This window comes from Centroberyx gerrardi, chromosome 12 (genome assembly GCF_048128805.1).
Source record: "Centroberyx gerrardi isolate f3 chromosome 12, fCenGer3.hap1.cur.20231027, whole genome shotgun sequence".
In the NCBI taxonomy this organism is placed as follows: Eukaryota; Metazoa; Chordata; class Actinopteri; order Beryciformes; family Berycidae; genus Centroberyx; species Centroberyx gerrardi.
The window spans coordinates 11,839,552-11,867,200 of NC_136008.1; the positions used below are offsets into that span (position 1 = coordinate 11,839,552).

Sequence of the window (27,649 nt, forward strand, 5' to 3'; positions counted from 1 at the left end):
AATTATGGTACCTGCAATTCGATCTGTTGCCTCTAATGTGGCTCTTGATAGTACATGAGATACCTATAAATACAGAGGAGTTAGAGAGGCTGGTTAGCTTCTATGTCAGGAAATGCTTGGAGTCCCACAGTGTCTTAGTAGTGTGGCTTTGTATGGGAAAGGCATGACGTTGACAGTCTAAAGACCTAAGGAGTGGGAGCACATACTGTGTCAGTGGGGCAAAAAAGGACCTCAAGAGAAGCAGTGCAGCAGGCCCAGTCGGCACTCAGACTTAGGGATACTGTAGGGCAGGTGCAGCTGGTCATAGGGCAACCTTCATGGAAAAGGATAACTCCAATGGGAAAGAAAGATAATGGTGGAGAAAATACAACAGCCAGAGGAAGCAGTGTGCCAAAACTGTCTCTCAGGCAAAGCAGGGTGGGTGGATGAATTGGGAAAGTGTAGAGAGGAAGAGACTCGGCTGTGGGCTATGGAGGCAAACTGAATCAGTCATCGTTGGTGCAAACTGTGATGTTCTACCATCTCCCAAAATTCAGTCAATGGGTATGAGGACCCTGCCTGTCCCTTGTGTTCAGGCATAGCTGCTGTTAGACATATTTTGTCAGGATGAGCCTTCCCCAAGGACGTAACCGTTGGCGACATAACCAAGTGCTGAAGCAACCGAGAAATTAATTTGTCAGCTTATAGGAAGGAAGATATTAAAATTACTTTTTTCTGGATGCTTGTTGACGTTGATTTTGCATGTAAGTGGAGAGAGCAATAACAATAGCAACAGTGATAGTGACAGCAATAATAATGGCAAGAGAGGATGTTTTTCCAACTGAGAAAAAGCAAGTCGCGCCCCTTGAGCAAAACACAACATGGCTGTGTTCATTATGGGCTATTGAGACTATTTTCGGTTGGGAAAACCTCTTCTGCAATGGATTTCTCCCTGTATGATTGTTGCAAAATGGTGAGTCTAGAAAGAAGCTATGTCTTTTTGATTCTGAGGGTCTGACACCAAATGTGACGTTTACCACTGATGTATTAGATGGCTGAAAAGTTTTCTCCTGTTAAACTCCATTGTAGCTGTGGTGGAAATACCTCGATTTTTACATTTACGTTTGGCCACTTATATAAGAAAAATACTTAAAATGCTTTTCACAGTATGTAGGTGTTTTAGGGTGGATTTTTCCTTTAACAAATCATTGGTAAAGGAAGATGCCTGCCTCATAACCTCAATGACTTACCTGCACTCACATATTCAACCCTGTAGCATTTAGATTAGGCAGTTAGTGAATGGTGCTGCTTGTCCTATGATCCTGTACATCTATGACGCCGTAGCTTGTTGTCTACGATAACCATTTGTTTGTTAGGACATCATTCTTTTAACATTTGACATCAAGCCTCTTTACGGATGCTTGCCTTGGATTATGGCACGGGGGTTACATCACATCCTGTGTATAGGTAAAGGTTTTGCAAGTTGCCTCACATGTGCAAAGCTCCTGTTGTGTTTAGTGTAGATGTGACGGCATGTGAGTGTGGGGTTTTTTTGTGTTTTTTTTTTACTTTTAATTAATCCAGGAAAGCTTGACTGAGCAAGCACACTCTTTATCTGCAACACACTGCTTCACACTATAGTTATACTCATTCACAGCTGGGAACTGCCAAATATAACCACAGTCTTTTACTGTTAAGTGCCTTGCTCAAGGGTGTTGAAGGGTGGTGTATTTAGGGTTAGGGTTAGTCAGTTGGGGGAAGGTTTTAGATTTTGATGACCTTGTGGAACCTGTGAACCATCCCTACTTGACTTTTGACTGAATCAAAGGAATCTTCACAGTGTAGATACAAGCTGGCCTTGATTGGATGGGAGTCTATGACTCTAATTAGTATATAATTAAAGAGGGTGTCGGTCTGTGACTCTGTCTCTCTTTCTGGATCTATACAAAACACTCATACCAGCAGCAGTTGGTATCAAATTTAGGACCAATAGTACTGGCAAATAATTATTTGCATTTGTTTTAACCTGGTTGCAGTACTAGGGTGGAGTTTGTCAATTAGGACAATGCAGTTTCATAAATCAAAGGAACGCATTTAAAACTCATTGTAGTATACTTCTCTGTGATTGAAAACCTACCCAACACTATCCAGATGTAGTAAATCCTTCCTATCTGGTACCACAAGCAGGTTAATGCCAAAGGCTAAGAACCAACTGCTACAAATATCAGCCTTTTTGGTAGATCCAAAACATCCAAACTTGCTGAAAACAAGGCAGCAGCAATACTATTACTATACAAAATACATATAATAAAATAAAATTATATATAAAACACTGGACATTTTTGAAGAATTCAAAAAAGGTCCACATCCTTCGTCCATACCTCTCACAATGTCCTTATTCACCCTGGCAAAGGACTGATGGAGTGCTAAGAATATCTCCCAGATGTGATGTCACCAGAGGGGAAAATCAGATTTGTCCTGGTAGAAGATACTTTACATTATGTTGACACACTTATCCAAGGTGACTTTTAATGCCACACAACCTACATACCAACTCCATAACTCACAAGCATGCCCTATATATATATTCCATATACTATACTCTATGCCTCACAGTATCATTCTCCTAACTCATCACCTAGGATTCTTGCATACAAAGGGAATCAATTAATATCACATCAGTACGATGACAGTTTTAATTGCATATAAAGCACACGAATGGGACTTTGCTTTAAGGCATTTAGACCATTTCTTTAGCTCGCTCAAAAGGACAGAGAAGACCAGGATATGATACTATAACAGACAAAAGATAACAGCTACAACAAGACTAACATTGTCCCTTAGGTTTATATCTAGCCAGGTCTATGTGTCCCCAAATCTGTGTGCCTGGAGTGATTCTGTATTATAACATGAAGGCCATATTCACTGATACGTGTCCAGCTGGTGTTGAAGGAGATTCCTCCGTCTGGACGCGGTGAGAACACACACAGCCCTGAGCCTTCAACACTGTCCGTAAATCACGCTCTCTCAGCTCCTCCTTTTTTTCTCCTTTTCATTTCTCTTTTTTTTCTCTCCACTTTTAGTGCGGTATGGAATGCTAGCTCTACAGGGCGGCTGGTGTGCAGTGGAGTGACTCAACTCCCATGTCTCACACTCATCCCATGTGTCTCCTATTAGCCACACTCACCAAGAGAGGGAGGGAGAGGCCAATGGAGAGAGAGAGAGAAGGAGAGTCAGAAAGAAAGGGGGACGGGGAGGAGAGTGAGGAATTTGATATGCTTTGTGCATGAGTGACTTGTATAAAACAAAGAGAGGGCAAATAGTCTGAATGTATGTGAGAGGAAAAAATAGTTCACTCATGAATGCGCAGGAGACTAGCAAAAAAGATTATAATTTATTTCCAGATTTTTTTGTCTTCATTTGCATCTTCTTTCACAAGGTAAATCGAAAATAAAAAAAATAAAAACTGACTGCCATACCATGAAAATGTAAAAAAATAATACAAATAATATGTATATATAATTATATAATTATCAACAAACAGACAACATTAATCATAATAACAATACTATTGATCATAAACATAACATAACACTAAACCGCTGGTCTCATGCATATAGAACGCCCCTCGGATACAAAAGAGGGGGTAATTACTAAAAATAGAACCAAAAGTTCCACCAGTTCAGAATAAGCGCCTAGCTACATGCAATGACATAAAAGAGACTCATGTACACATTCCTTCTGGCATAAAGTATTTTACACATACTGTACTTCACTATGGCCGCCCCCATCTAATATACTGTACAGAGCACGATACAAAACAGGACTGGAGTTAAAGAACATACGCAGGGAAGCGCTGGAGTCTGGATCTTCGACATGGTGCAGTTAACAGGGACTGTGTGCAACATTTTCATTCTTTTTTACTCCTTCATAATCATTTAGTTTCCTTCATTAAATTCCTACGATATGTCCCTTAGTCCATCTTTAGTTTTGAGTCTTTCTTCATTGTTTTCAGTGCTTTTGTTTCGCTTTATTCGTTTCTTTTGCACACATTCTCTCCTATTTTTCTCCATGCTCCTCTTTATCTTGTCCCTCCCTCACAGGGTCTTGTCACTCTCCTTCTTCAAGTGACTAAAAGATCAAAGGAGAAACCATATGAGATTTCAGTCTACAGTTCAGGCAGAGGTCAAATCTGAGGTAGGGGTTCAATTTCATGTCACCTCAGACAAATACGAGCAATGAAAACTCAAAGCTTTTACTCACAAAAGAATGTTTCAGTGACACACACACGCACACATGCACACACACACACACACACACACACACACACACACACACACACACACACAAAGCCACTGTACCTGTAATACTCGTCCTGGGTGAGGGAGTGGTGGTGATGGTGATGGATCCACTGCTGTTCCAGGGCCAGTCTCTGGATCTGCAGCTCTGCGCTCTGGGCCTGCTGCATGGCCTGGAGCTGATGGGCCGCTGACATGGGACCAGTGAGGGAGGATGGCTGGGGCAGGTCACGGAAAGGAGCACCTGCAGACAAAACAGGAACGCAAAAAAAGGAGGAGAAAGGGGGGCTGAAATCAATCATCGTCACCACAGTCCAAAAATCTCTTCATAAACTTTCAGCACTATAGAGTTTCTGTAGAAGAAATTGAACGAGTACATGGACGAGGAGCCTTCTCCTCACCGAAGAGCTGTTGGCGGAGCACCTCGCTGTCAGTGAGGGGGTGTGCCAGGATGGGGGTGCCTAGTGTGGCCCCTGGGTAAGGAAGGCGCGCTAAAGGAGACCCCGACGCCAACGGGTCCATCAGGGGGTGAACCCCGCCCGCCGCTGGATGCCAATGATGTAAGAGGAAATACAGGAGATATTTAATAAGAGTCAAAGCACCAGTATGAATTAAAACGAAAGATGATGAACATGGGAAAATGGAAAGGTATTATACTCATGCTATTAACTGCGCTACACTAATACTAAAATGATTAAATATCACACTGGTGCTAAGCTTATAGTACGCAAATCTTCATCTATTTAAATGAAATCATGAGTGCAAAATGTGTATGTTTTTTTAAGAGTTACACATCTGTGTAATCTCTGGGCTGGTGAGAGTGTAGGGAAGTGACAGCATTGTTAGTAGCAGTGGGTACCTGTGTCTTGCTGGTGCAGGTGAAGGTGGGAGTGGATGTGTGAGTGCTGGTGATGATGAGGCGTCACGTTTAACATCTGAAGACGCCCCAGATTCTCCCCTCCACCTCCTCCTCCTCCTCCTGATCCTCCTCCACTTCCCCCTCCGCCTCCACCACTTCCTCTTCGTTCTCTCTCCCTCTCTCTTTCTCGTTCTCTCTCCCCAGAAGCTGGCAAACCTGCTCTGTCTCTCTCCCTATCCCTCTCTCTTTCTCCACTCCTATCTCTCTCATTAGAGGCGGGCGAGCGAGTGGGAGTGGGGTAGGTCTCGGGGGGAGCAGCCGGGGCAGGGGCCGGTGCCGGATGAGAGGGCAGGGAGCTGGGAAAAGAAGAATGGGGCACTGGGTGATGAAGGGAGGACACAGGGTTGGAGGACGGTGGAGCAGGTGGAGGGGGAGCTGGCGGAGGAGCGACGGGGCCTGCCGGGGCTGGAGGGGCGGCCGTTGGTGCAGATGCAGGGTGAGAGGGGAGCGAGGGAGGGAGCAGAGTGGAAGGAGGTGGGTTGGAAAGGGACTGAGGAGCAGGAGGGTTGGGAGGTCGAGTTACAGGGGCCAGGGCCGGGTTCTGGAGGTGTGGTGGGCCAGGGGGAGCTGGGGGAGGAGGAGTGCCATACAGTGACACCTCATTAGCTCCCCCTCCGCCTCCCCCAAGGAGCAGGGAGTGTGCATGCGCATGGGCATGGGCATGGGCATGGGCGTGAGCATGGGCATGGGCATGGGCATGCGAATGAGAGTGAGCAAGGGCGAGAGCTGTGGGATCAGCCATGGATCCTGGTGGGTAGACCCTTTCTTCACTCTTAAATTCAAATCCTGGCTTTATTCGATCCCGGTGTGCAGCCACTGCGTGAGGAAAGCCCACTCCTCCTAACCCTGCACCCCCAATCGCCCCAGGTGCTGGGCCCCCAGCGTGGCCTCCAACACCTGGACCGCCTTCAAGGCTACCACCATATAAAAAGCCCAAGATGGCTGCTGCTGTAGCAGCATCAGTAGGTAGGTGATGCGGGTGGCCCAAAGCATGGTTCTGGAATTGGGGGAGGAAGAATGAGGGGTGGACGTGGGGGTGGCCGTGGTGAACGTGTGGGTGGTGCGCCTGGGCACGACTCGCTGCCCCGAGGGGAGACATGGCATGAGGGCGAGCGTACTCGCTCAAGGTCCTCAGTGCCGGGGTGTCAGGGCCCAGATAAGGACCCCCTAATCCTATTCCCAGGGCCCCTTGGGGGCCTACTACTGCTGATGCCCCTCCCATGGATGGAAGGAGGAGGGAGTGGGGGATAGAGTGAGAGAGGGAGGGGTGGAGAGGGTGTGAGGGGTGAAGGTGAGCATGGGGGTGTGTAGGATGATGCTGGGGGTGAGGGGGAGGGTGGGGGCCAGGGTTGCCTGAGGAGGAGGATGAAGGGTCAAGGATGATAGAAGATGAGGAGGGGAAGAAGAGAGAGGAGGCCTGGCGGCTCGCTGCAGCAGCGTTGTTGACGTCCTTCTGCTGCTGCAAGAATCAGAGGAACAGAAGAAGAGAGTAAATCACATCTGTCTTAATCTGTTTTACTCCTCTGACATAATAGTGATCAATTTAATCTATATCTAATCTATTAAATCTGTCATGCCACACAATTATCACCCTGAAATGTCCTTACCTGTAGATGTCTCTCGAGTTCCCTCTCCCGCTCCCTTTCCCTCTCTCGTTCCCTCTCTTTTTCTCTCAGGTCTCTGGCCCTCTGCTCCACCTCTCTGCGGGCCCTCTCTATCATCTCATTCCTCTTCTTCCACAGCTTGGAGCCGTCCAGCGGGACGAAGAGGACGTCACTGCGGGCGCAGGAATTCCCACTACCGCGGTCGAGGACCCTGTGAAACCTGGAAACAAGCAACACACACACACACACACCGCAGTGCAGTACATCATTATTATAATAATCAGCAGTCAGGATTACCATCATAATAATTATCATTACTGATAATTAGAATTGTTCCCATTAAGAGAGAGTGACACACTGACAAACTCAATTAGGATGATGTCATTCCCATTTTACCGTGCTGATTGGCTGGCGTGGATGGGAATGTCTACTGGCTTCGGTTCAGGGGAAGGGCTTCTCAACACTGGGGGTGGGCTTTCACTCTCCTCCCTCTCTTCAATTGGTTCTTCCTTGATGACAGGTGTGGGAGGCGGGCCTGCGGAGGAATCAGAATGCCCGTCTCCACCAGGAAGTGAAGAGCTGGAGGCAGGGGTCGAAGTACTATTGTTGTTGCCAGAGTTACTAAGAGGCGGAGGTCCCTTTGCGACATTTTGAGGCGAGAGGGACTGCGAGTTGGTATTGCTGCTGTTGGGTCCACTACTGTTGCTATTGCTGTTGGCCATGTTACTGCCACTGTTTCCATTGGAGTGGTAGGGTCCACTGAACGGAGGGTGGCTGTTCAAAGTGCCATGGAAGGGGGAGGGGCGACAGCCAGGTGAACAGGTGGATGACACACCTGAACCAGGAAGTGGCATGTTGGGCCCAGAGGAGGAACCAGGAGGGAAAGATGAGAAGCCTCCCATCTGATTGGTCGACGGGCTGGGCAATGGAGAAAGGGGTGTTGGAGGAGTCTGATTGGAGGACTGGTAGTGTGGAGGACGCGCGTTAGGTCCCATACCTGACGGAGGCGGCTGAGCATGGGAGGTTTGAGGTGGGGGGAGAGGAGGCGGAGGTGGAGGAGGGGGGTAAGGAGCATTCGGAGGGTGTCCATGATGGGTGGAGGAGGAAGAAGGAGAGAGTGCAGGTGGTTGATTGGGGCCTCCACGGTTTTGGTACAGAGCAGACTCTCGCAGGTTGGAGTCCCTCTCTCTGTCTCTGGGCCCAGACTGGTAGTGGGGGTGAGGTGGGTGGGGGTGCTGGGGTCCTCCAGGCCCTGAATACTCTCGACCAAGATTTGGGGTCACCCCAGGAGGGCTCAGGTACTCTCGATTTGGGCCAGTGGAGTCTTTCCCTCCTGTGGGAGGATACTCTCTGTGGAAGTGCTCTGCTCCAGAAGAGGTGGTTTGTGCCTGGTCCATGGAAGGAGGGTAGTCCCGGTTGGATGAATTTGGGGGATGTGGGTGGGAGTGTGGGGGTAGGGAAGAATGAGAAGGGTGGCTGGGGTTGTTTTGGGGTGATGCGGGTGGGTCTCGGTTCAGCATGGGGGTGACAGGTAGCCCGCCAGTAGAACTAGGGGGGTTTCCCTGGGGGATGGAGTTGTTGTTGGGGTTACTGTTGCCTCCAACCTCTCTTGTCTGGCCCCCAAACTCACCCCATCTGCCCCCCTCTTTGTCTCTGGGATGCCCCCCTCCAGCTCCATTGGGGCCAAAGTCTCTATTCTGGTTTTGGTTTGGCAGAGGAAACTCCCTCCCTCCATCCCTCTCCCTTTCCCTCTCTCGCTCCCTGTCTCTGAAAGCTGGACCAAAGTCTCTTCCTCCAGGACCCATGTTGGGCCCGTCTCTCCCAGAACCTTGGAACTCACGGTTCTGACCCACTGACAGACCCCCAAACTCCCTGCCTTGGATGCTGTTGGGCCCACCCATCCCACCACAAGCGCTATTACTATTACCCCCGCTACTATTGTTGCTGCTATTGCCTATGGGAGCAGAGAACTCCCTATTGATCTCCCTCCCCCCACACTCCCCTCTCACTCCCCTCTCCCTCTCTCCTGCAGCCCCCCTCTCTCTGTCCCCTCCCCCTCCAGCGTACCTGGGAAGGTACTCCCTGTGGGGGTGGGGGTGAGGATGGGGGAGGTAAGAGGGGTGGGACGAGGAGTGGCGAGAGGACGGAGGGTTGTAAACTGAGGGAAGTTGCTGCTGCTGCACTGGGGGCTGGTGCTGTGGCTGGTGTGGGTGGTGGTTGCCAGGGTAACGGGTGTAGCCCCAGCTCCCCTGGCAACCAGTCGCTGTGCCACCCTGCCAGCTGGTGGAGCTGTAGTGGTGTGGGTGGGAGGAGGGTTGGGTCTGGGTCTGGGACTGGGACTGTGGCTGGGGGCCGGTCTGCGGTAACAGAGAAGGCGGAGTCGACTGAGCCTTGTCCAGGAGTTTGTCGGCCTTTTCTAGTTTCTCTCTCTCTGTCTTAACCTCAGTGGGCAGGTTTTGCCCCCCTAGCTCCAGGGGCTTCAGGGCAGGTGGAGGAGGCAGGGGCGGAGGCAAGGGGTGAGGAATGTTGGGGTTGCTATGGGGAAAGTCTCCCCCGGGGATAGTTGTCTTGGTCACACATTGTGTGTTGGCTTTGGAGTTCATTCGATTGCCACTGTGTGCGCCGTCGACGCCCGTCGGTCCGCCGTACTCAACCTTACACACTAATTTGGAGTCCAGGGAGAAATAGGACTTCCTCCCACTATTGCTGTCATTTGTTGAATCCCCGGCTCCACGGAGAGACGGGGTTAGAGCAGAGGAGGAGCAGGGGGTGGAGGGGGGCTTAAGAGAAGGACAGTCTTCCATTCTTCCATCCACATCCCTCTTTTCTCCATCTCCGCAGGACTCCTCCCCTCTTCCCTCTCTCAGTGCTCTCCTATCCTCTCCCGCCGACTTCCCCACTCCTCCCTCTTTGCCTTTCTCTCGTTCCCTCTCTCCTTGCTTTGGTGAGTCTGGGCCATCGGAGTCAGAGTCCAGGCTACCCAGAGGGGAAGCGGAGAGACTCGGGGATGAGGAACGATTGTCCTGGTCTATGTCCCGCCCACTACTCAGACTACTGCTGCTATTGGCCAGGCTCCCTACAACTGAACTCCTGCTGCCCTGGGATTGGCCATCTTCGTTGTCACTCTCACGGGATTGGCTGGCAACTGAGGTTGGAGGTGGGACAGTGGAAGGAGCCGAGCTGTCAGTCGAGTGTGTTGAAGTTGGTGGGTTTGGGGCAGAGGCCGAATCCTGACAAGAGAAGATCATTTGTGGACGAGGTGAAAATCTAGCTTTTGAGAATATAGAGTATATAGTATTGTGATAATATATTGGCTGTGTATATTTCTGGAAGTGAAGAATATAACTCTACAAGCTTAGACAGCCTTCTTGATTATTTTGTTAAATCAAAGCCTTATAATTGGTCTTTATATAACAGGTTGGTGAAATGTAACACTAACCTGAACTTTTTGCCTCTTTGGAGGAGACACAAGTTCCTCCCCCTCACTCTCTGATGAATCATGCCCTTGCGATCTGCGATTGAAGCGATTTCCAGCCAATTCCTCACCAGCACCTCTCTGCTAAAACGACACAAGAGTTTTAATTCTGTTGTGATGCTGTTGAATCCATAATAGGCCTATGTCTGTTTTTAGAACAAAGAAGTGCTCGCACACACACACACACACACACACACACACACATACACGTACACAGATGCACGTGCTCACACAACATCACTGTCAAACACAAAACATCAAAGATTTCAAAGTGCTAAGCTGTGAAACACACCACCGAATACCACTGGCACTGAAAGGGTATGTCTGTGGCAATCATACTGATGACTCATACATTGGCGACACACACACACACACACACACACACAAAATTCAAAACGTAATGACAAGTTTTTATTATTCATGTCTCTTATACATGCACGTACACACACACACACATAAAGTTATGGCCAAAACAACAACAGGAGAGAGAAAGAGACAAAAGCAGTTGGCTCTAACCGTCTGTCTGTCGTTGCGTTCAGGGCGAGTGGGGCTGGGGTGCGGGCGTCTACCCCTTCTCTCCTCGCTCGCCCCCCGCCGCCGCCCACTGCGCATGGGCATCTGAAATGCCCGAAGTCGAGGGAAAAAGGATGGTAGGGAGGGGAAAGCGTTCATTGTTAAAACAAGACAGAGGAATAAGGAGATATAGATGGAAACACAGAGGTGAAGAACAAAGAGATGAGGTGATTGGTTATGGTAAAAATAGGGTTAATGCACGCCAAAAGAAAGTCCGGTTCATTGAAGGGTGGATTGTGGGCCAAAGCAAGGGCAAGAACAAGTGGGGAATGAAAAGGAGAGGGAGGGGGAGAGAGGGACGGGGCATAACAGCGTGAAGGCAGAGAGAGGAAGAACAAATGGAAAGCAGAAGAGAGAAAAAAACATATAAACATGGCATCTGCTTTCTTACATCAGTCACATTATCCTCTTTCACAACCAAATAAATAATCTATATCTTGTATTACACTTAAAGTCACCTCGGCTATGCCAAAATTCTGTCACATATGAACTATTTATCCCATAGTAATACTCCCTATCTTCTACAAACCAGAATTAGGCAGATATTAAAGCTCTGACATCACTATGAAAAATAGACATAGGCCTTGTTCTTACCGATTCTTTGTGTGTCCGTGTTTTCATTATTTCCTCTTTATAATGTCCATTTTACAACACATGCCATTGCAGGGAGTGAACTGGTTCTTGTTGCTTACTGTGTAGGCTGTGTGTTACACCATGAGAGCTACCAAAACCTGTAAAAAAAAAGAATAAACAAAGAAGGCATTACTCAATCTTTATGTGCATGGTAATCCCACAGAGAAATCAATGTATTTTGCAAGAGAGCAGCAGTTCATTTAAGGATGCAATAATAAAGCATACTGTGTGCTATCTGCATAGCAGGCTAGCCTGTGCTGAGTGTACAGTTCGAGAATTTGTGACATTAAAACATCTGAGTTTACAACTGCAAAATCACTGGTTTTGACATTTAAATTCACAGCATGTTTCACACTTCATCAGCACAACTGCTTTTGACTGTGCTCGAAAACAGTCTCATCTCTACCTTCTGTCTTCACCACAGCAGGCCAAACCCACAGGCACATTAGGTTAACCCACACACACTGGCTATGGCCAAGAGAATGCACTGGTTTGGGAAGAGTGTGTACAATGTAATTGGCCGCTATTACACTGAAACACAGAGAATAGGTTCAGGCCAGAAAAGGCGTTGAGGCGTAGGCTGCTCTTAGCATGGCAGTCTGCAGAAGACAGAGAACCTCAAGAAAACATCTTGGGAATATCGGAGCCACACCCCCCCTCAACCTTCACCACAGCAGCCCAAACCCACAGCCACTTGTGGTTAACCCACATGACCTGGTTATGGCCAGCAGAATCACACAGACCACGCTTATTTATCCAATCAGCCATGAGGGAAATTTACAATGGCAAGATCCTTTATCCATTTGGGTGTGCCAGTGCCAGACAACATAGGTGGACGACTTACCAAGGGCCATTTAATCCATTCATTCATGTACCACTATGGTGAAAAAATGGCTCATGTATATTGAATGAGGATATAAATAGTGCACTTTCAGTGGATGAAATAAAAGATATATTTAGCTGAACAGTTAGCAGAGCAAATGTACATGCACACTCCACTAAGCAGGCAATAAATAGCTACACACAGATTTTTGTGTGTGTTTGATTCATAGCAGGTAGGCTCCTGTAAATCCTGTTCCAGCTCCACTACACATGGCTATGCATTAATTATTAGTGCATGCTGCAGTGACTGGTTCAATCAATCCTAATAGTAAAACCCACTATGCACTGTACATACACATTGTTACAATCACTGTAGACACTAATGCATGACAGACATATAATGGTTGAGGATTGCATACATACATTTACAGACAATGCAGTGTTGAGATACACACCTCTTGACATTAGAAGTGTGTATAGTCACTCATACAATGAACATAGACGTGATCAACTTTGTCACACACCAAATGTGTGTTAGCAGGAAAACATATTGTGCCCAGTGGGTTACTGTACACCCAGATACATCTCAGTTACAGGTGGCAGCTACTGGCCTATCTATGGCTTCACTGGTCCTTGGCTATGGTCAGTAAACAACTAGAACGCAAACACAGCAGTAACACACAACAGCACAACAGCACTAGTCTCTCTCCAGACACAAACACACACACACACACACACACACACACACACACACATACACACAGCACATAGCACATGCATTATCAACAAATTGACTACTGCATGTGATGCAAAGCAGCATGCAGTTGCACTGCTTACATCACCAACAAGCGGGCACTGCAACGACTCTTTCTTCTTTCTTGCTGCGAATGTTATTGATACACATGCAGAGGAAACCGGCCAAAGCTATTCTATACCCTGCCAGCGACTACGGTCCACCTACGACGGGAAGAGTCGTGTTCAGCAGCACATACATGTTCACGACCAGAATGGATGCCAGCGCAGCACTGTTTCTAGATATTGCACATCTTAAAAGAAAGATGATATAGAATGGCGAATGGCATTTTCGCACCGGCTCTCCCTTTCTCGCTGGAATGCGAGTGCGCGTTGTGCACTCTTAACATTAATTTACCGGGACATAATTTAGCCATAACGCAGGAGTATGATCATTAACGCACAAAGAAAAGGGGAGGGAGAACACAAACGTGGCCAGCAAGAATAGCTTCAAATACAGACTAAGCATCCATTTTTTCCCTTCTCCTTACCTATAATATCCAGCGATGCGTGTCCCCCTCTCACTCTCCCTTTCTTTCTCTGTTTTTCCTTTTTATATTGCACGTTGACACGCACACGCAAGAGCCCGAGCTTCTGTAAACAGAGGCTGGAGCTGGATCATATTGTAACGGGTTCCGCAAATAATGCAGAAGAAATCTCTTTCAAGTCGTTGCAGGAAAACGGGGTGCCACTGAAGACTGTACAAATTGATGCGTACGCTCGCCTCTTCCCCACCCCCTTCGCCCCTTTTTCTTTCCCCCCCGCTCCCCCTCTTCCTCTAAGACGACTTGCACTTTTTTTTTTTTTTTGCCTTCGGTACAGTCACAATTTTTAACGGAGGGGTGAGCGAGGGATGCACGTCGGGTGAGAGAAAGAGAGCGAGAAAGGGAGCGAGAAGAGGGCGTGATTTGCATAAGGAAAGGGGGAGCTGGAAGAGAGGGGAGAAGGAGGGAGTGAGGCAGGGAGAAGGAAGAGGCGCAGAGAGAGGGCCAAAACTCTGAAGAGGGAGGGGATCAAGAGGGAGGGTTTTTTTCTGTTGCCTAGTCTTCTCCCTCCAGAGTCACCTTTACTGTAGGGGGAGGCTGCTTTAGGCCAAAACTATCCGTCTGACATTATCTCGCGATGAACCCCGAAGAACACCATATAGGTTTTGCCTTTGTTCTTAGAGGCCTCTGTCTTGACACAATGGCCTAGGCCCAAGTCTTAGCTAAGAGGTAGGCTTTAGCAAAGAAAAAAAAAAACCCACACACGATATAATTATATGAGCATAATAATGGCCACGTGAAAGACTAAAAAAAAAAGCCTCAACTGGTTTGGATGAAATTCTCAAATTTATTCCAACAGCCTAATTGCCTCGTAACAATGAATCTCTCCCTGTCCGGCTCCCTCTGCTCCTGTCTGTCTCACATCTAGACGAGGCTTCACTTCAGTCTGGGAAAGCTTGCAACGGTGTGTCCAGTCAAGCGGGTCTGCAGACCTCCTCCCTCCTCTCCTGTCGTTCTCTCTCCCCTTCACACAGCCCCCTGTCCCGTCTCCTATTGTGTGGTAACCATGGCAACCTCGCCGAAAGATGGTCTCAGTGCGCCTGCGCGCCCGCCTTCACCCGGCACGAGCCCCTCGCGCTCGCGCTCCCTCTGCTGCTCCATTTGTAACGTGCAGCCGATGATTAATCTGCAACCGTGTTTTTACAATGTAGCAACAACCGGCGTATTGTTATCAAACAGATTGTGAAGGGGCGCACTCGAGGGCGCGCGCTTATCAGTGTAAAGTTGCAAAATGTAAAATACCGTCCTACATGCTGTAACCCATTAAAATATGCATGATTCATTATTTAATTCAGACGAGAATAGCCAAGATCTTTATTACATTAATACTACTACTGCTACTACTAATAATAATAACAATGATAACAATAATAATAATAATAATAATAATAATAGTATTATTTAGTAATCATTTATATCAAACATTTACTTGTTATATTATAATAATCTATTATTTTATTTTTCTATTTTCTTGTTATATTTCAGTCCATGTTATTCATCTTGATCTTGTTATTCATCTTCACTCAATCAGCCCTTGTTAGACTGATTTCCTTAAAATGATAATTTTTACTCCTTACACAGAGCCTCTGCAACAAAAGAAATACACAGAGAGCTGTGGTTAGAGTTAACACATATCTCTTTATTGAGCTTTTTTAACCTTAATGCTGAAGAAGTAACAGACATAATTTTGTGGCAAGTTACTGAGTGTTTTCACAGGGAACAGGAGCGAGAGGAGGAACAGGAGGAAGAGGAAACAATAGGACACAAAAGATCAAAACACTTGTGCGGGAAGTCAAAAGGAGACGGGTAGAAGGAGCAGGAAAGAGAGCAAAAAGGACAAGTGTGTAAGGGAAAGTGCTTGTCTGTGCTGAGAGGTGAAACACTGATTTTTCCACCAGGGTTTGTCCAGGTTTTTGCTGCAGTCAGCTGTAGTCAATTTGCTCAACAGCCTGCTGAAGCCTCAGGTCAATGTAGCTACAGTGCACCGTCTGAGCATTTTAGTGATTCGAAAACTAATTAATTGTAATGTATTTCACTGTGTCTCCATGTGTTTACAGCCTCTCTGAGGAAGGTGAGTGATTATCTCTGCTAAGTATCTGTCAGGGCCTCATAGTGTGAGGTTTGTGAGTGTGAGTGCCTGTGTGTGTGTGTGTGTGTGTGTGTGTGTGTGTGTGTGCCGCTGCCATCAGCCTTGGCACTCAAAGGGCACTGGGATTGCGAAAGTTGTGCCCAGCAAAGCGGGCCTGGTCACCCAACTCTTCCTCAATCCTGAGAGGAAGAGGGAGGTGAGACAGAAGAACGGAGAGAAGTACAGAGCAGAGCGGGTGGATGAACGTGAAAGAGAAGAATAGTGGATGAAAGACAGTGAAAGAAAGGCAAAGAGAAGGAAAATACAGAAGAGAAATAGTTACGTAAGTGCTATAAAAAGACGTTAGGCCGCTCTTCACATGCATATACAATACAATGTACTAAATACCAACCTCATGAGCTGATTATATTTGGCCAGGCGTTCTGATCGACAGGGAGCTCCAGTCTTGATCTGAAGGGAGACAAAAACACCAAGGATCACATAAATGCACTGCTGAGTACATAGTAAGTTAAGGTTAATATTGCTAATATTGGTAATATTGCAAAGCTTACCCTCCCATTCTGGTTACTACAATAACGATGACTGTTTTGTTTTATATTGTCTCGTTTTGACTCTGAATGGGCTGTGACCTACCTTTGTCGCGTTGTTGCACTGTTTAGTTTTGTGTTGTCTCATTAATGCGTCATGACCCCAGGAAAAAGCTTTTTTTGTTTCACTCTGCACTTATGTAAGGTGGAATGACAATGAAGTTGAATTGAATTGAATAAGCTACGACACTGGCGAATGGGCAGCGTTAATTAAATAACAATATTCCTCAATGGTCTATACTGTAGATGGCAGACAGCACTTCCCAACGTCAGGTGTGTGTTGTGTGTGTGTGTGTGTGTGTGTGTGTGTGTGTGTTACCTGTCCAGTGCAGAGGCCAACCACCAGGTCGGCTATAAAAGTGTCCTCTGTTTCTCCTGAGCGGTGGCTCACCATCACCCCCCAGCCATTCTCCTGGGCCAGCTTACACCTGAGAGGGAAGGGTGGGGGGGCAGCACTCAGAATAATACAGAAAATTATACCCATAGTAGAAAGCTATGCTACGCTATTGTGCCAATGTATCTATTAAAATAGACCCAGTGTACAGTATATAAATACATCAGACTAAACATGCACACAAACACCACAGCCTGCTTCAACTCACGCCTTGATGGCCTCGGTGACAGAGCCAATCTGGTTGACTTTAAGCAGCAGGCAGTTGCAGGCCTTTTCCTCCAGGGCTCGCTCTATCCTGCGGGGGTTAGTGACCGTCAGATCGTCCCCCACCACCTGCACAATTCACACAACACTGTTACAGAAACACTGGACTGGTTTCTGTTCTACACAGCAATCGCACCAGGTCTGTTCATGGCATTTCAACATGCAACATTCTATATAACAGTTGACCAACAATTCTGCTCCACTGACCAACATGAACCAATGACAGCTAAGGACCGGCTGAACTAATCCACTGCCAGCCAATCAGAATATGTTGTCCCATCTTACCTGGATGCCCACTGAGCCTGTGAGCTGGGTCCAAGCTGGCCAGTCGTCCTGATCAAAGGGATCCTCAATGGACACCACTGAGGGAAAGGGAGATGGGGAAGATCATTTGTGTACGTGTGTGTGTGTGTGTGTGTGTGTAAAGTATTACATTATGGCCTGCTATGAGAACCCCTCATTTTTTACACTACTGACCTGCAGGCCAATGGGACTAGGAGACCAGTGAGGCCTCTAATAAAGGTTCTCACAACCACTAATGATTTTAAATGCACACACGAGCATGCATTTACAAACACACACACACACACACACACACACACACACACACAGTAGGGAGTGCACCATTGATGGGGTAAAGAGCTACATCAGAGAGCTCCCAGCTTGCCAAATGTGCGCTGTAGCGCATAATTAAAACCTCTTTAACAGGCCCAAGTGTCAGGAGGAGAGGCTGAGCTGAGGAGACATCAAGCTCTCTTGTTCTCTCATTTCCTCTCTCTCTAGGAAGTGATGGCAGAAATATGAGAGATGGGCTGGTGTCTCCATTCACAGACAGCAATTGAACCAGCTATCAACATTGACACCTTGTGTCCTTGAGCCTGTCGGTGTGTGTGTGACCTGTGGAAATCAATGATCTCCCCTAGTTTGTCCTTAATGATGAATAGGCATTTTTATAGGGCAAAGTAGCTGCAAACACAGACACAAAGTTTTGTAGGTTAACATAACTAATGTTAGAGAAAAACAAAGCACCTTCACACACACACACACACACATCACAATACACACCTGGGTAGTCGTTAACGAAGCCCTGGTAGATGTCGGCCAGCTGCTGACCACTGATGTGGCGGGCGGCATTGGGCGGAGACTTAAAGTCCAGGTCGTACTTGCCCTCGATGAAAAACTCTGAGGCAGCAACATCCATCCCTATCACCACTTTGTCTGTGAAGCCGGCTTTCTCTATGGCGGTCTTAATCAGCTCCAGGGCTGAGGGCACAGGGGAGAGAACCAGGAAGAAGTCAGGCAACACTGCAGGTTATCAAGGGGAGGAGGAGGGGAATTTCATTGCTCACCTTCACTGTTCTCCAGTATATTCGGGGCAAACCCGCCCTCGTCTCCCACATTGGTAGCATCCTGACCGTACTTCTCTTTGATGACCCCTCTCAGAGTCTGGTAGAGCTCCGCCCCCACACGCAGGGCGTCACGGAAAGACTCCGCCCCTACAGGAAGCACCATGAACTCCTGCATGGCCAGTTTGTTACCAGCGTGGGAGCCCCCGTTGATCACATTGAATGCCTGAGTGAGGGACAGATAAAGGAAAGGAGAATGTATTCGGGGCTTTCGTGTTTGGACCAATTACATTTCCAAAAAAATTAAAACAAAGGGACTCACAGGAACCGGGAGGACGAGCTCTCGGTTTCCTGCCAGGTCAGCAATGTGGCGGTACAGGGGGACACCTTTCTCTGCTGCGCCAGCTTTGCATATGGCCAGTGATACTCCAAGAATAGCATTGGCCCCAAACTTAGCTAGGGGGGAAACATATTAGCAGTCACACATCATCACATGGGTGTAGTTGGTGACCACTGGTGCAGAATGTTATATGTCATAACACACACACACACACACACACACACACACACACACACCATCACCATGCTTGACATTTCCATGATTCTTACATTTGTTCTCAGTGCCGTCCAGCTCAATCATCATGTTGTCCAGTTTATCCTGTTCTAGTACGCTGATTCCCTGAAAGAAACAAAATGTCACTCACACAGTAGACACATTTCTTCTTTCCATTCTTCGCTATACATATTTCTGCATAACATTACACACACACCTACACTCCTACTCACCGACTGGATGAGGGCAGGTCCAATGGAGTCATTAATGTGGCCAACAGCCTTGAGTACACCTTAGACAGCAGGACAGAAAAAAAAAGATATTTGGAGCTGTGGAAAACTAGTCCTGTCAATCCATATCACCGTCACAAAACCCCATAAGACAACACAGAGAGGAAGCAAAGAGAGAGAGACAGAGACACACAAGCACAAGGGAGAGAACAAGAGAGACAAGAGAGAGAGAAAGACACAGAGAGCGTACACCTTCCCGCAAGCGCTCACCTTTGCCCTTGTAGCGATTTTTGTCTCCATCTCGGAGCTCCAGGGCTTCGTAGATGCCAGTGGACGCTCCGCTGGGCACTGCTGCCCTGAACAGACCTGGAAGAGAGAGAGAGAGAGAGAGAGAGAGAGGGGTGGAGGATGGAAAGAGAGGTACATATATAGAGGGAGAGAGGGCGAGGAGGCGGGGAGAGGGGCGGAAAAAGACAAGATGGGTTTAAATGAAGACAACTTTACTGTCATTAGAGGACAAGAAGCATCAAGAAATAAATTTAGAGGGTTTTGGGTTTGGAATAGAGAGATACACTGACAAGCCCATTAATACAGACACGCACAAAACTGACAGTTGTGTAACTATGTAATATGTTTGTTTTTTTTACCTTTGTTGGTATGCAGATCTACTTCCACAGTGGGGTTTCCCCTGGAGTCCAGGATCTCCCTGGCAACAATATTCACTATCGACATCCTGTAAGAAACACAAACTCTGACACTTCAGGAGCCCATTTGCTGTATTAAAACATTGGTAATGTACAGTATATCAGAGTCTACAGATGTATGTTCATACAACATGTACACACACACACACACACACATACACCGACACACACACCACACATTATTTGAACACCAGTTTCGAGCTAAACCTTGAAAACGGAACCCGCAATTGTAGGGAAAAGGCAACAACAGGAAGGATTATAAAATGATTCACCCTCATTTTGCTAAGAAATCGATGAATATAAGCGAGGGCGACAGAAGACAGAGAGAGAGAGAGAGAGAGAGAGACATATAAAATATCAAAAAACAAACATTTAATAGACATTCCATTCCAACAAACAGGCTTTTTGAGATGCCTCAATGGCACATTAGTCACAAGGACTTCACACTCTCTTCCTCTTCCTCTCTTGCACACAATCTGATGATAGTGACGCAGCCTTAGGGATGAAAAGCTGTGGAACAGATGCTCCCTAGGAACATGCTGGCACACACACACGTACACAAGCAAACATAAATCAAGGGCTAATAATGCATACCTATTAAATGAATGTACTGTCAACCCGCTCCAGACACACAAGCCAGTGCAATTTAGGATGGTACCTGTGCTGTTCAGCCAGTGACTGCTCTGAAAATATGGACCAATGGAGAGATGAGATGGTCAGAAAAACACAGAGCAGGAGCGGACGAGGAGGAGGGAGGCTGAGAGGGATGGAGGGAATGAAGAAACAGATTGATCTTTTTAAACATTACCTGCAGCCTGTTTGAAGCCTGGTAGAGAAAGTGAACGAATGTGGGCGAAAGAGAGGGAGAGATAGAGGGAGGAGGGAGGAGGGAGGAGAGGGGGTAAAAAAAAAATGTGTGACACGCGGGGGGGAGGGGGAACGCGTGAGTCATTGGAAGATGCAGAGAAAAGGGGAGGGAACGAAACCGGGAAAGGAGAAAAAAGAGGGTGGAAAGAGGGATACAGCGGAACAGCAAGGGGAGCACAGAGGGGTTACAGGCAATTCTTTTCAGTGAAGATGCCAGAAAACAGAATGGCTGAGGGGAGGCTGTGGAATACTAAACTAAACCAGGTTCGCCCAACCTCACTGATCAAAGACAGGTCCTGGTCTGCACTGAAACCCTTCTCACTGGTCTCTGTTCTAGACCTATGCATTCAACATTGTCTTCCAGAGCTCCTGCCAACCCTATCATTTGTTTGGCTCCGCTTGGTGTGTACATCCGCTCATCAGTGCTTGCATCATTGCTAACTTGCACATGACATCTGTGCAAATATTGTCCCAACAAACTGCTTACATGAATAGGTAATTTTAGTTGCAGCCAAATCTAGGCAGCGTGACCCATTGCATCATAACTGGCTGAAAAGGAGGGATTTGTTGGAAATCTGATCTGAACATCTGTATAATTTAGCTGTGGATGACAAGAGGAGGAAGATGAAATGATGATTGGAAAGACGATGCATCCCAGCAAAGACAGATGCACAAAATGGGGTGCCTTGTTGGACAACAACATTAACTGACATGGGCTGAGATCTAAAGATAGGAACTAAAGCAGACAAGAACACAGGTAGACAGGTGACAGCACAAGAGCAGCACACGCTGCAGGCAGGGTGTGCGTTTAAAAATAGTTGGGGAGGTGTAATTAAAGATACAGCAAAGGTTTGCCACTGAAGAGAGAAAAAGGAGAGGAAGACAATCTGCCGAGGGAGTGGTTGTCTGTCACGAGAGGAGGATTTTTTCATTGGCTACACTACTAGTGTGTTCCATCTGGTTGTCACATGACCTGCAGATATCCTGGCATAGGGAGGAGGGAGCAGGAGTATGCATGCACACACAACATGAAAACAAATGTATGGCTAATTTGTGCATTCAGGAGTGAATGTCAATTGCAGCAGTATATTATCTGAGTCAGAGATGAACAGTAAATGCATATCTATCTCTAGGACATAAGAACAAAATTGAACCCTAGTTTCAGCAGGTGCACAGCTTGCTGGTTTTGAAGTTATACACCGACGGGTTATGAAATTAGTTTAAAAAATACAATCCATCACTTAAGACAATGCAATCTCAAACACCACAAGAGAATCACCACAACTCGGCTTGCAATTATCTAACAATGTTTAATGATCTTCTATTCAGTCAGTTTAATTAGTCAACAGTATACAATTCAATCCACAGACACACTAGTGTCTTCACAAACATAAAATGGACTGTACAGCAGATGTATGTACTGTAGTGTGGCACTGTTTATTTTTTTTTAGTGCAGTGGGCAAAAACGCATGTCAAGTTTTGAGAATGAGTAACTATATACAAAGTGTGTGAGTGTGGTTATACGCATGTTTGCACAAGGATGCATGTGTATGTGTGTGTGTGTGTTCATGTGTGTTTGTGTGTGTTGAGAGTAACAGCAGAGAAGTAGAACTGTAAATGCAACTACCAAGTGTGTGGTTCTGATGTGTGTGTGTAATATATTGTTTATATATAGACAGTCCAGTCATATCAAACATCTATGACGGTCAGTTGTGATGACCAACAACTTCCGTCTTCGGCTTGGTTCACAGCATCGGGGAACGCTTCCCTCCACTCCGTCCTTCTGCTCACCTTCTCAAGTGTGAGCCCTGGGGGGACAGCAGAGCAGAGCAGAGCCATAGTGTTTATTTTATCATTACAAGAGGTGGTAAAAGCAGTAAATTCATATTAGGGATGGGACGATACATCAAAATTCAACATATCGCAATACAAACATATGACAATACGTATTGTAGGGCAGAAAAATGAATCGCGATAATAGCTGCATTTTATTCTGCTGCAGTAATCACAAGTGAGACGGCTTGCCCATCACAATTTCACAACCTCTCTATATTATTTGGACTTTGTAATGACATTTTTAAATTGTTTACATTCTAGGAGGATTTGTGGCTCAGAAATAAAACATAATTCTGCACAGTCAGACTTTATTGTCATTGAACTTTTATCTTTTCTGGTTGTACTGAATCATAAACCTCATATCGCGTATCAAATCGTATCGTGAGATAAGCATATCGTCCCATCCCTAATTCATATGATCAAAAACACAACGCTTTAGCTTCCGCCTACCTCTCACCAGTCGTAACGGGGACGGGTGTGGGGCGGGGGGTGTCTGGGGGACTCGTGCCGATGGGCAGGAGGAGACGTGGAACTAGGAGGGGCAGTGAGAGCCAGCTGCTGGCCTCCTGCCCGCCGATCTCGGCCGTAGTCCAGCCCCCGGGCATTTGGGGGAGGGTATCTCCCTGCCTCCCGCCTCCACTCCTCATCAAAAGCTGCAGCCTCATCTGGTCGAGACAGAGGGCAGGTAGATAAGTAACATATCCCATATTTCTCACATCTCATTTCAAAAGTTTAGCATTACTAAACTCTAAATAATAAAACAGCTTTCATTACTCATTAAGATCAATAATTTGTTACATTACTTCTGCATTACTCTCCACAAATTTAGCGATGGCATCCTCTCTGATCTTCAAAGATCAGGGAGATTGGTAGGATATTCACCCACTACGAACAATCTTACTTAGAAAACCTTCTGTAAAGTTTCATGAAAGTATCTGCCACGACTCACTCTCTTCGAGGTTGATGTAGTCCTGTCGTTCCTCGCGGTCTCCGGTGCGGCGGTTTCGTGCGCGCTCCATTACGTGCCCGCGGTCCCCGATGTGGTGGCCGATGGCCAGACGCTCGACACCGCTCTCGCTGTCACGCATCGACTGGCGCGTCTCACGGATCTGAGGAGTGACAGGAAACTAAGTTTACCAAACCAATCAGCATGGTCAGCCCTCTGAATAAACTCAGGTCTAACTGTCTGTTACTGGTGACTGGTGACAGTACTGGTGACTTTACCTGTTAATGAGACCAGGAGGTGCTAGGGCACATGGCCCTAGCAGGATAATTCAGGTCTACTCACATTAAACTGACTATTCCTCCCTAACTGGACTATTAGCATTTGGCAGCTAAGCTGGCAAAAAAGCATTATTGAAAATGCGGCATTGCTAGTTCCAAACCCGTTCACACTGCCTGTAAGCCATCAATCTGCCAAATTTTGTACCCTTTCACACAATCCCTACTGTTTTTTTTTTGCTAAGCAACACAAGACATGCACAACCGTTTGTTTACACTGATCAGCTGTTAAAGATGGCGCTGAAGAAGTTTCGTTTATGTTTTTACTATCTTTTTTATTGTTTGAAAGCACGCTGAGGCGATGGAAGCTAATTACAGCTACAAGTAATGCAGACCAGTCATCTAAAAAAAACGTGACTGCTGCCAGGAGAAAATATGCAAGAACGAGTTTTCAACGGCACCGATATCTACAAGCACAGGCTAGTAAGTAAACATACAAAATGGCATGTGGTAGTTTTTGATTGGTTATCTTCACAATATAGCGTAACACTTCAGAACTTATACCAGGTAATGCGTAAGAAAGACAGCTTTTTAAACTTCTTTCACACAGCACAAAACACGGTTTTGAACCGGCTTCATGACAGCCAGAAGGCGGTTCACTGGTGGTCAGAAAAATGCTGGTCTGACCGTTTTACACAAAACTCAAAGCCTCAAATAAGCCGGCTTCTTTCATCTGTGTGAAAGGGGCTTTAGTCTCACCCCTCCAGGTGCCGTTCTCATTTCACTGGTTTGCTGAAAGACTTTCGGAGCCCCTGAGTCTAAGGAGGAGTAGGAGATCACTGTTGAGGAGGAGTACGTCTGACAGCTTGGTGAACCGGACATTCTTTCCTGGAAGACAAGAAAGAACAGTAAATACAAGGTGAAAAGGAGTACTGTGGTCAGACTGGTTGCAGTCAAGAGGGTAATTATTTTCTGTTCATTTGCAGCTGGTTGACAGAACTACTCACCATGTTTTCCATCATTCCTCCCATCATCCCAAACATATCCATGAACCCTCCACCCTGTGAAAATGATAAAGGAGCTCTTTAAAATTCCCATTTGATTAAAGAGCAACTATAAATTGAGTGGTTAATCTCTCAAACATAGCCGATAGTGTCCATAATCTCTCTCACCCCTGACCTATTAAAAACCTGTGGAAAAGCATGCCTTTCACTGGCAAAATAGAACTTTCAAAAGCTGAATGATCAAAGAAATAATATAATCGCAGGCTTGAATGAAAACGCAAAGAGGTTGGGTCTTTTATCCAGTGATCACTGGTAATTCTCTCAATGAGGTGAAGAAATTGCAAAGTACAGACTGTGTGCAGTCCCACAGAGATTCATAGTTAAATAGTTTCATTTTTCACAACAGAACTTTTACTTCCCTTTACTAATAAAGAACAGATATGATGATTTGTAGGAAACCAGTCTCTCAAGTGCTGTGCATCATGATGAAGTTAGAGGAGTGCCTGACCCCTGACTGACTGACCTGAGTTTGTCTCTTGGCGTCCACAGCGCCGTGGTAAAACACAATGTATTTTGTCAATAAGCAGCTAGGTACATTTCACACTCAATGCATATGAGAAACATGTTTGAGTTTTTACATCAACAGTGTGTTCTGTATGATAGCTCATATGCCACTGAAGGTCTTATGCTAGATAAGCTGTTCATGTGCATCTTCTTATCCTGTTCAGAAACATTCTTGTCTGCATACATAGAATATTCAGAATATAACTACGGAACCTGAACTGCATCCATCTTCATCTGCAACTACCAGAAACTGCATAACCAACAGCAAATGGAATTAGGGATACACCGATACGACTTTTTCAATGCCGACACCGATTCAGAGTACGAAAATTTAAGTATCAGCCGATAAAGAGTAGCGATACAATCCATTACTTTTACTGAACAGTGGAGGCTTACTTCCTTAGTTTTGGGTCAATGGACAAAGTTATTGAGATAAAATCCTTGTTTTTCCCACCATTTGAGAATTACAGGCTTCTATGTGCCACAAATGCATAAAATCAAGACAGTTTGCTTTTATTTCTTACATATTACTCATGGCTTTGGGTATCGGATATTAGTCTTGGGTAAAATCTCCGATACCGATATTCCATTTTAGCCTGGTACCGGCACTGATACTGATACCAGGTGCATATCGGTAAATCCCTAAATGGAATAAATTGTATAATTGCCTCACTATCCCAGCCAATATCGGTAGTGTTTAGGTCTGACAATTGGGTTAAGAGTGAAACAGCATAAGTAAGAACGTGTACATGAATTATGAGCCCTGGGCATGTTTGTAGCTTGTTGTGAACAAGTGTGTGACTGTCAATGAGGACTAAAGTAATTTATACATGTTTAGTATTTTTGTTTATGGACACATTTAGGTCTAATGACTGACTTTACAAAAGAACCATAAACTGCCCAAGTATGATATGAAGATATGATGTGTAGACGTGCCAGGTTTAAAATTAAATACTTGAGTATCTAATTAACTACTTAATGGACACTTGGTGTGCATTTAAATACACTTATTAATATTTGAACACAGAAGCAACTACTCACCATTCCCATCATGCCAAAAGGGGTCAGAGCACCAGCCTAGAAGAAAAAGGACACCAAATGTAGACACAAAATGATAAAGATGAATGTGTTAAATTACACGTAACACATGAATACAGTCGCACTCAGAAACACCCAGATACCTGTAGCTGAGGTGCGCGGGGTGGCTGAATCTGGGGGGCAAGAGGAAACGGTTCAAAGCCAAATGATCCAAACAGACTCCTCATCTGCTGCCTGTGAGTTGCAAATGGATCCCTGGAAGAAATCAGAAACTACACTTAGTCCTTCCTACTCATGGAAAAAACTCATGTGAATTCACAGGTGTAGTTGGGTGCATAAAGCAAACTCACACACAGGTGTATACAAGATGCAAATAATATAGGAATTTATATAACACATTATATGACGAATTTAGCAGGGTAGGATAACTCATAGTAATTTTCAGTTGCATGCATTTTTCATATGGTTTACTTGGGTTTATTTGACGATGTTATTCCCATAATCTGCAAAAAAAAAAATACAAAAAAATAAAATAAAATACAAAAAAAAAAAAAAAAATTTGTAAAATTAAGAATAGGATGATAACTCCAATTCAATCCCAAACCATAAAACGGGACTGGAATAACCAAATTACGTGGCTATAATTTGGAAAGCAACGGCATTTGAGTACTGGTAGCTGACTAGTTAGCTACTGCTTGATTAATCAAGTGAGGGGGTTCTTGTTGAGCTTAGATGGCTTGCTTGTTATTGGCCATCCAATATGGTGGACTATGGTAGGCCCTACAGAGCTTGCTAGCTAATGTAGGTACCTGCTTCAGGACACATTTAAAAAGCTAGCATGCATGTATCGTATGCAGATTTCCTTCCACATGTAAAGCAAAGAGGTATAACACCGTGCAAACGTAGTATTTTATAAATGTGAATACTTACATCATGAAAGGGTTGTCATCAACGTCATTCAAGTATCGAAACATGTTAGGTAATTCAGCTGGCTGATGCTAGCCAGCTAGCTAGGTAAATAGTCGGTCTTAAAGGATGGAGTGGAATTATGGACTCAAACTGTTGTCAAGCTGAAAGGAAAGACACTTTACTTGCTCCGTCTCGAAAACGCTCACGACTGCTAAAGTTTATCAAAGCAACAGATATCCTATTTGCTACCTGGATGGCAAATGTATTTTCCAGATACCTGCACTAAACATGAAAACGGAAGTCAGTCTGACAAAGGAAGCAAAACTACTGTCAAGTCAGCGTTAGAATCACTAGTTTCAACTGCCGGTTTTCTTTTTTCAAAATAAAGGTTTTCCTGTGAGGC

The 27,649-nt window shown here is 45.8% G+C and overlaps 3 protein-coding genes across 4 annotated transcripts; all 3 read right to left on the reverse strand.

The window, feature by feature from the left end:
* Positions 1 to 3,407: 3,407 nt before the first annotated feature.
* On the reverse strand, positions 3,408 to 13,749 carry atn1 (atrophin 1). The gene is made up of 10 exons (XM_071909461.2): positions 13,587 to 13,749; positions 11,443 to 11,579; positions 10,792 to 10,893; positions 10,240 to 10,359; positions 7,197 to 10,030; positions 6,804 to 7,020; positions 5,137 to 6,655; positions 4,679 to 4,822; positions 4,341 to 4,521; positions 3,408 to 4,110 (listed from the first exon to the last, which is right to left on the reverse strand). Exons 2-10 carry the CDS (start codon positions 11,467 to 11,469, stop codon positions 4,077 to 4,079), a joined length of 5,178 nt encoding a protein of 1,725 aa, XP_071765562.1. The 5' UTR covers positions 11,470 to 11,579; positions 13,587 to 13,749; the 3' UTR covers positions 3,408 to 4,076.
* A 2,089-nt stretch (positions 13,750 to 15,838) lies between these two features.
* Positions 15,839 to 20,976, reverse strand: LOC139918686 (gamma-enolase). Of its 2 annotated transcripts, XM_071908134.2 has the most exons (13): positions 20,966 to 20,976; positions 19,751 to 19,836; positions 19,374 to 19,469; positions 19,107 to 19,165; positions 18,930 to 18,999; positions 18,643 to 18,776; positions 18,324 to 18,546; positions 18,040 to 18,237; positions 17,260 to 17,336; positions 16,919 to 17,043; positions 16,636 to 16,744; positions 16,121 to 16,179; positions 15,839 to 15,908 (listed from the first exon to the last, which is right to left on the reverse strand). In XM_071908134.2, the coding sequence occupies exons 2-13, from the start codon at positions 19,833 to 19,835 to the stop codon at positions 15,839 to 15,841; spliced, it is 1,305 nt and encodes a 434-aa protein (XP_071764235.1). In that variant the 5' UTR covers position 19,836; positions 20,966 to 20,976. The 2 variants fall into 2 exon arrangements, with proteins under 2 accessions (XP_071764235.1, XP_071764219.1); XM_071908118.2 differs by lacking the exon at positions 20,966 to 20,976.
* Positions 20,977 to 21,980: 1,004 nt separating this feature from the next.
* Positions 21,981 to 27,546, reverse strand: mlf2 (myeloid leukemia factor 2). The gene is made up of 8 exons (XM_071909373.2): positions 27,268 to 27,546; positions 26,481 to 26,592; positions 26,341 to 26,376; positions 24,739 to 24,792; positions 24,491 to 24,619; positions 23,460 to 23,619; positions 22,961 to 23,175; positions 21,981 to 22,482 (listed from the first exon to the last, which is right to left on the reverse strand). Exons 1-7 carry the CDS (start codon positions 27,309 to 27,311, stop codon positions 22,964 to 22,966), a joined length of 747 nt encoding a protein of 248 aa, XP_071765474.1. The 5' UTR covers positions 27,312 to 27,546; the 3' UTR covers positions 21,981 to 22,482; positions 22,961 to 22,963.
* Between the last annotated feature and the right edge of the window lie 103 nt (positions 27,547 to 27,649).

What these genes read in the sequence shown, in the direction of transcription:
- atn1 (XM_071909461.2), bottom strand. Translation starts at nt 11,469, where the DNA reads ATGAAAACACGGACACACAAAGAATCG. An exon ending in CACGGACACACAAAGAATCG is followed by an intron (nt 10,894 to 11,442) that starts GTAAGAACAAGG and finishes CGGGCATTTCAG; the next exon opens with ATGCCCATGCGCAGTGGGCG. An exon ending in AACTCGAGAGACATCTACAG is followed by an intron (nt 6,656 to 6,803) that starts GTAAGGACATTT and finishes TGATTCTTGCAG; the next exon opens with CAGCAGAAGGACGTCAACAA.
- LOC139918686 (XM_071908134.2), bottom strand. Translation starts at nt 19,835, where the DNA reads ATGTCGATAGTGAATATTGTTGCCAGGGAGATCCTGGACTCCAGGGGA. An exon ending in GACCTGCCCTCATCCAGTCG is followed by an intron (nt 19,000 to 19,106) that starts GTGAGTAGGAGT and finishes TGTTTCTTTCAG; the next exon opens with GGAATCAGCGTACTAGAACA. An exon ending in GTCACCGAGGCCATCAAGGC is followed by an intron (nt 16,745 to 16,918) that starts GTGAGTTGAAGC and finishes CTTCCCTCTCAG; the next exon opens with GTGTAAGCTGGCCCAGGAGA.
- mlf2 (XM_071909373.2), bottom strand. Translation starts at nt 27,311, where the DNA reads ATGTTTCGATACTTGAATGACGTTGATGACAACCCTTTCATGAT. An exon ending in CTTTTGGCATGATGGGAATG is followed by an intron (nt 24,793 to 26,340) that starts GTGAGTAGTTGC and finishes TCATTTTCACAG; the next exon opens with GGTGGAGGGTTCATGGATAT. An exon ending in CTACATCAACCTCGAAGAGA is followed by an intron (nt 23,176 to 23,459) that starts GTGAGTCGTGGC and finishes TGTCTCGACCAG; the next exon opens with ATGAGGCTGCAGCTTTTGAT.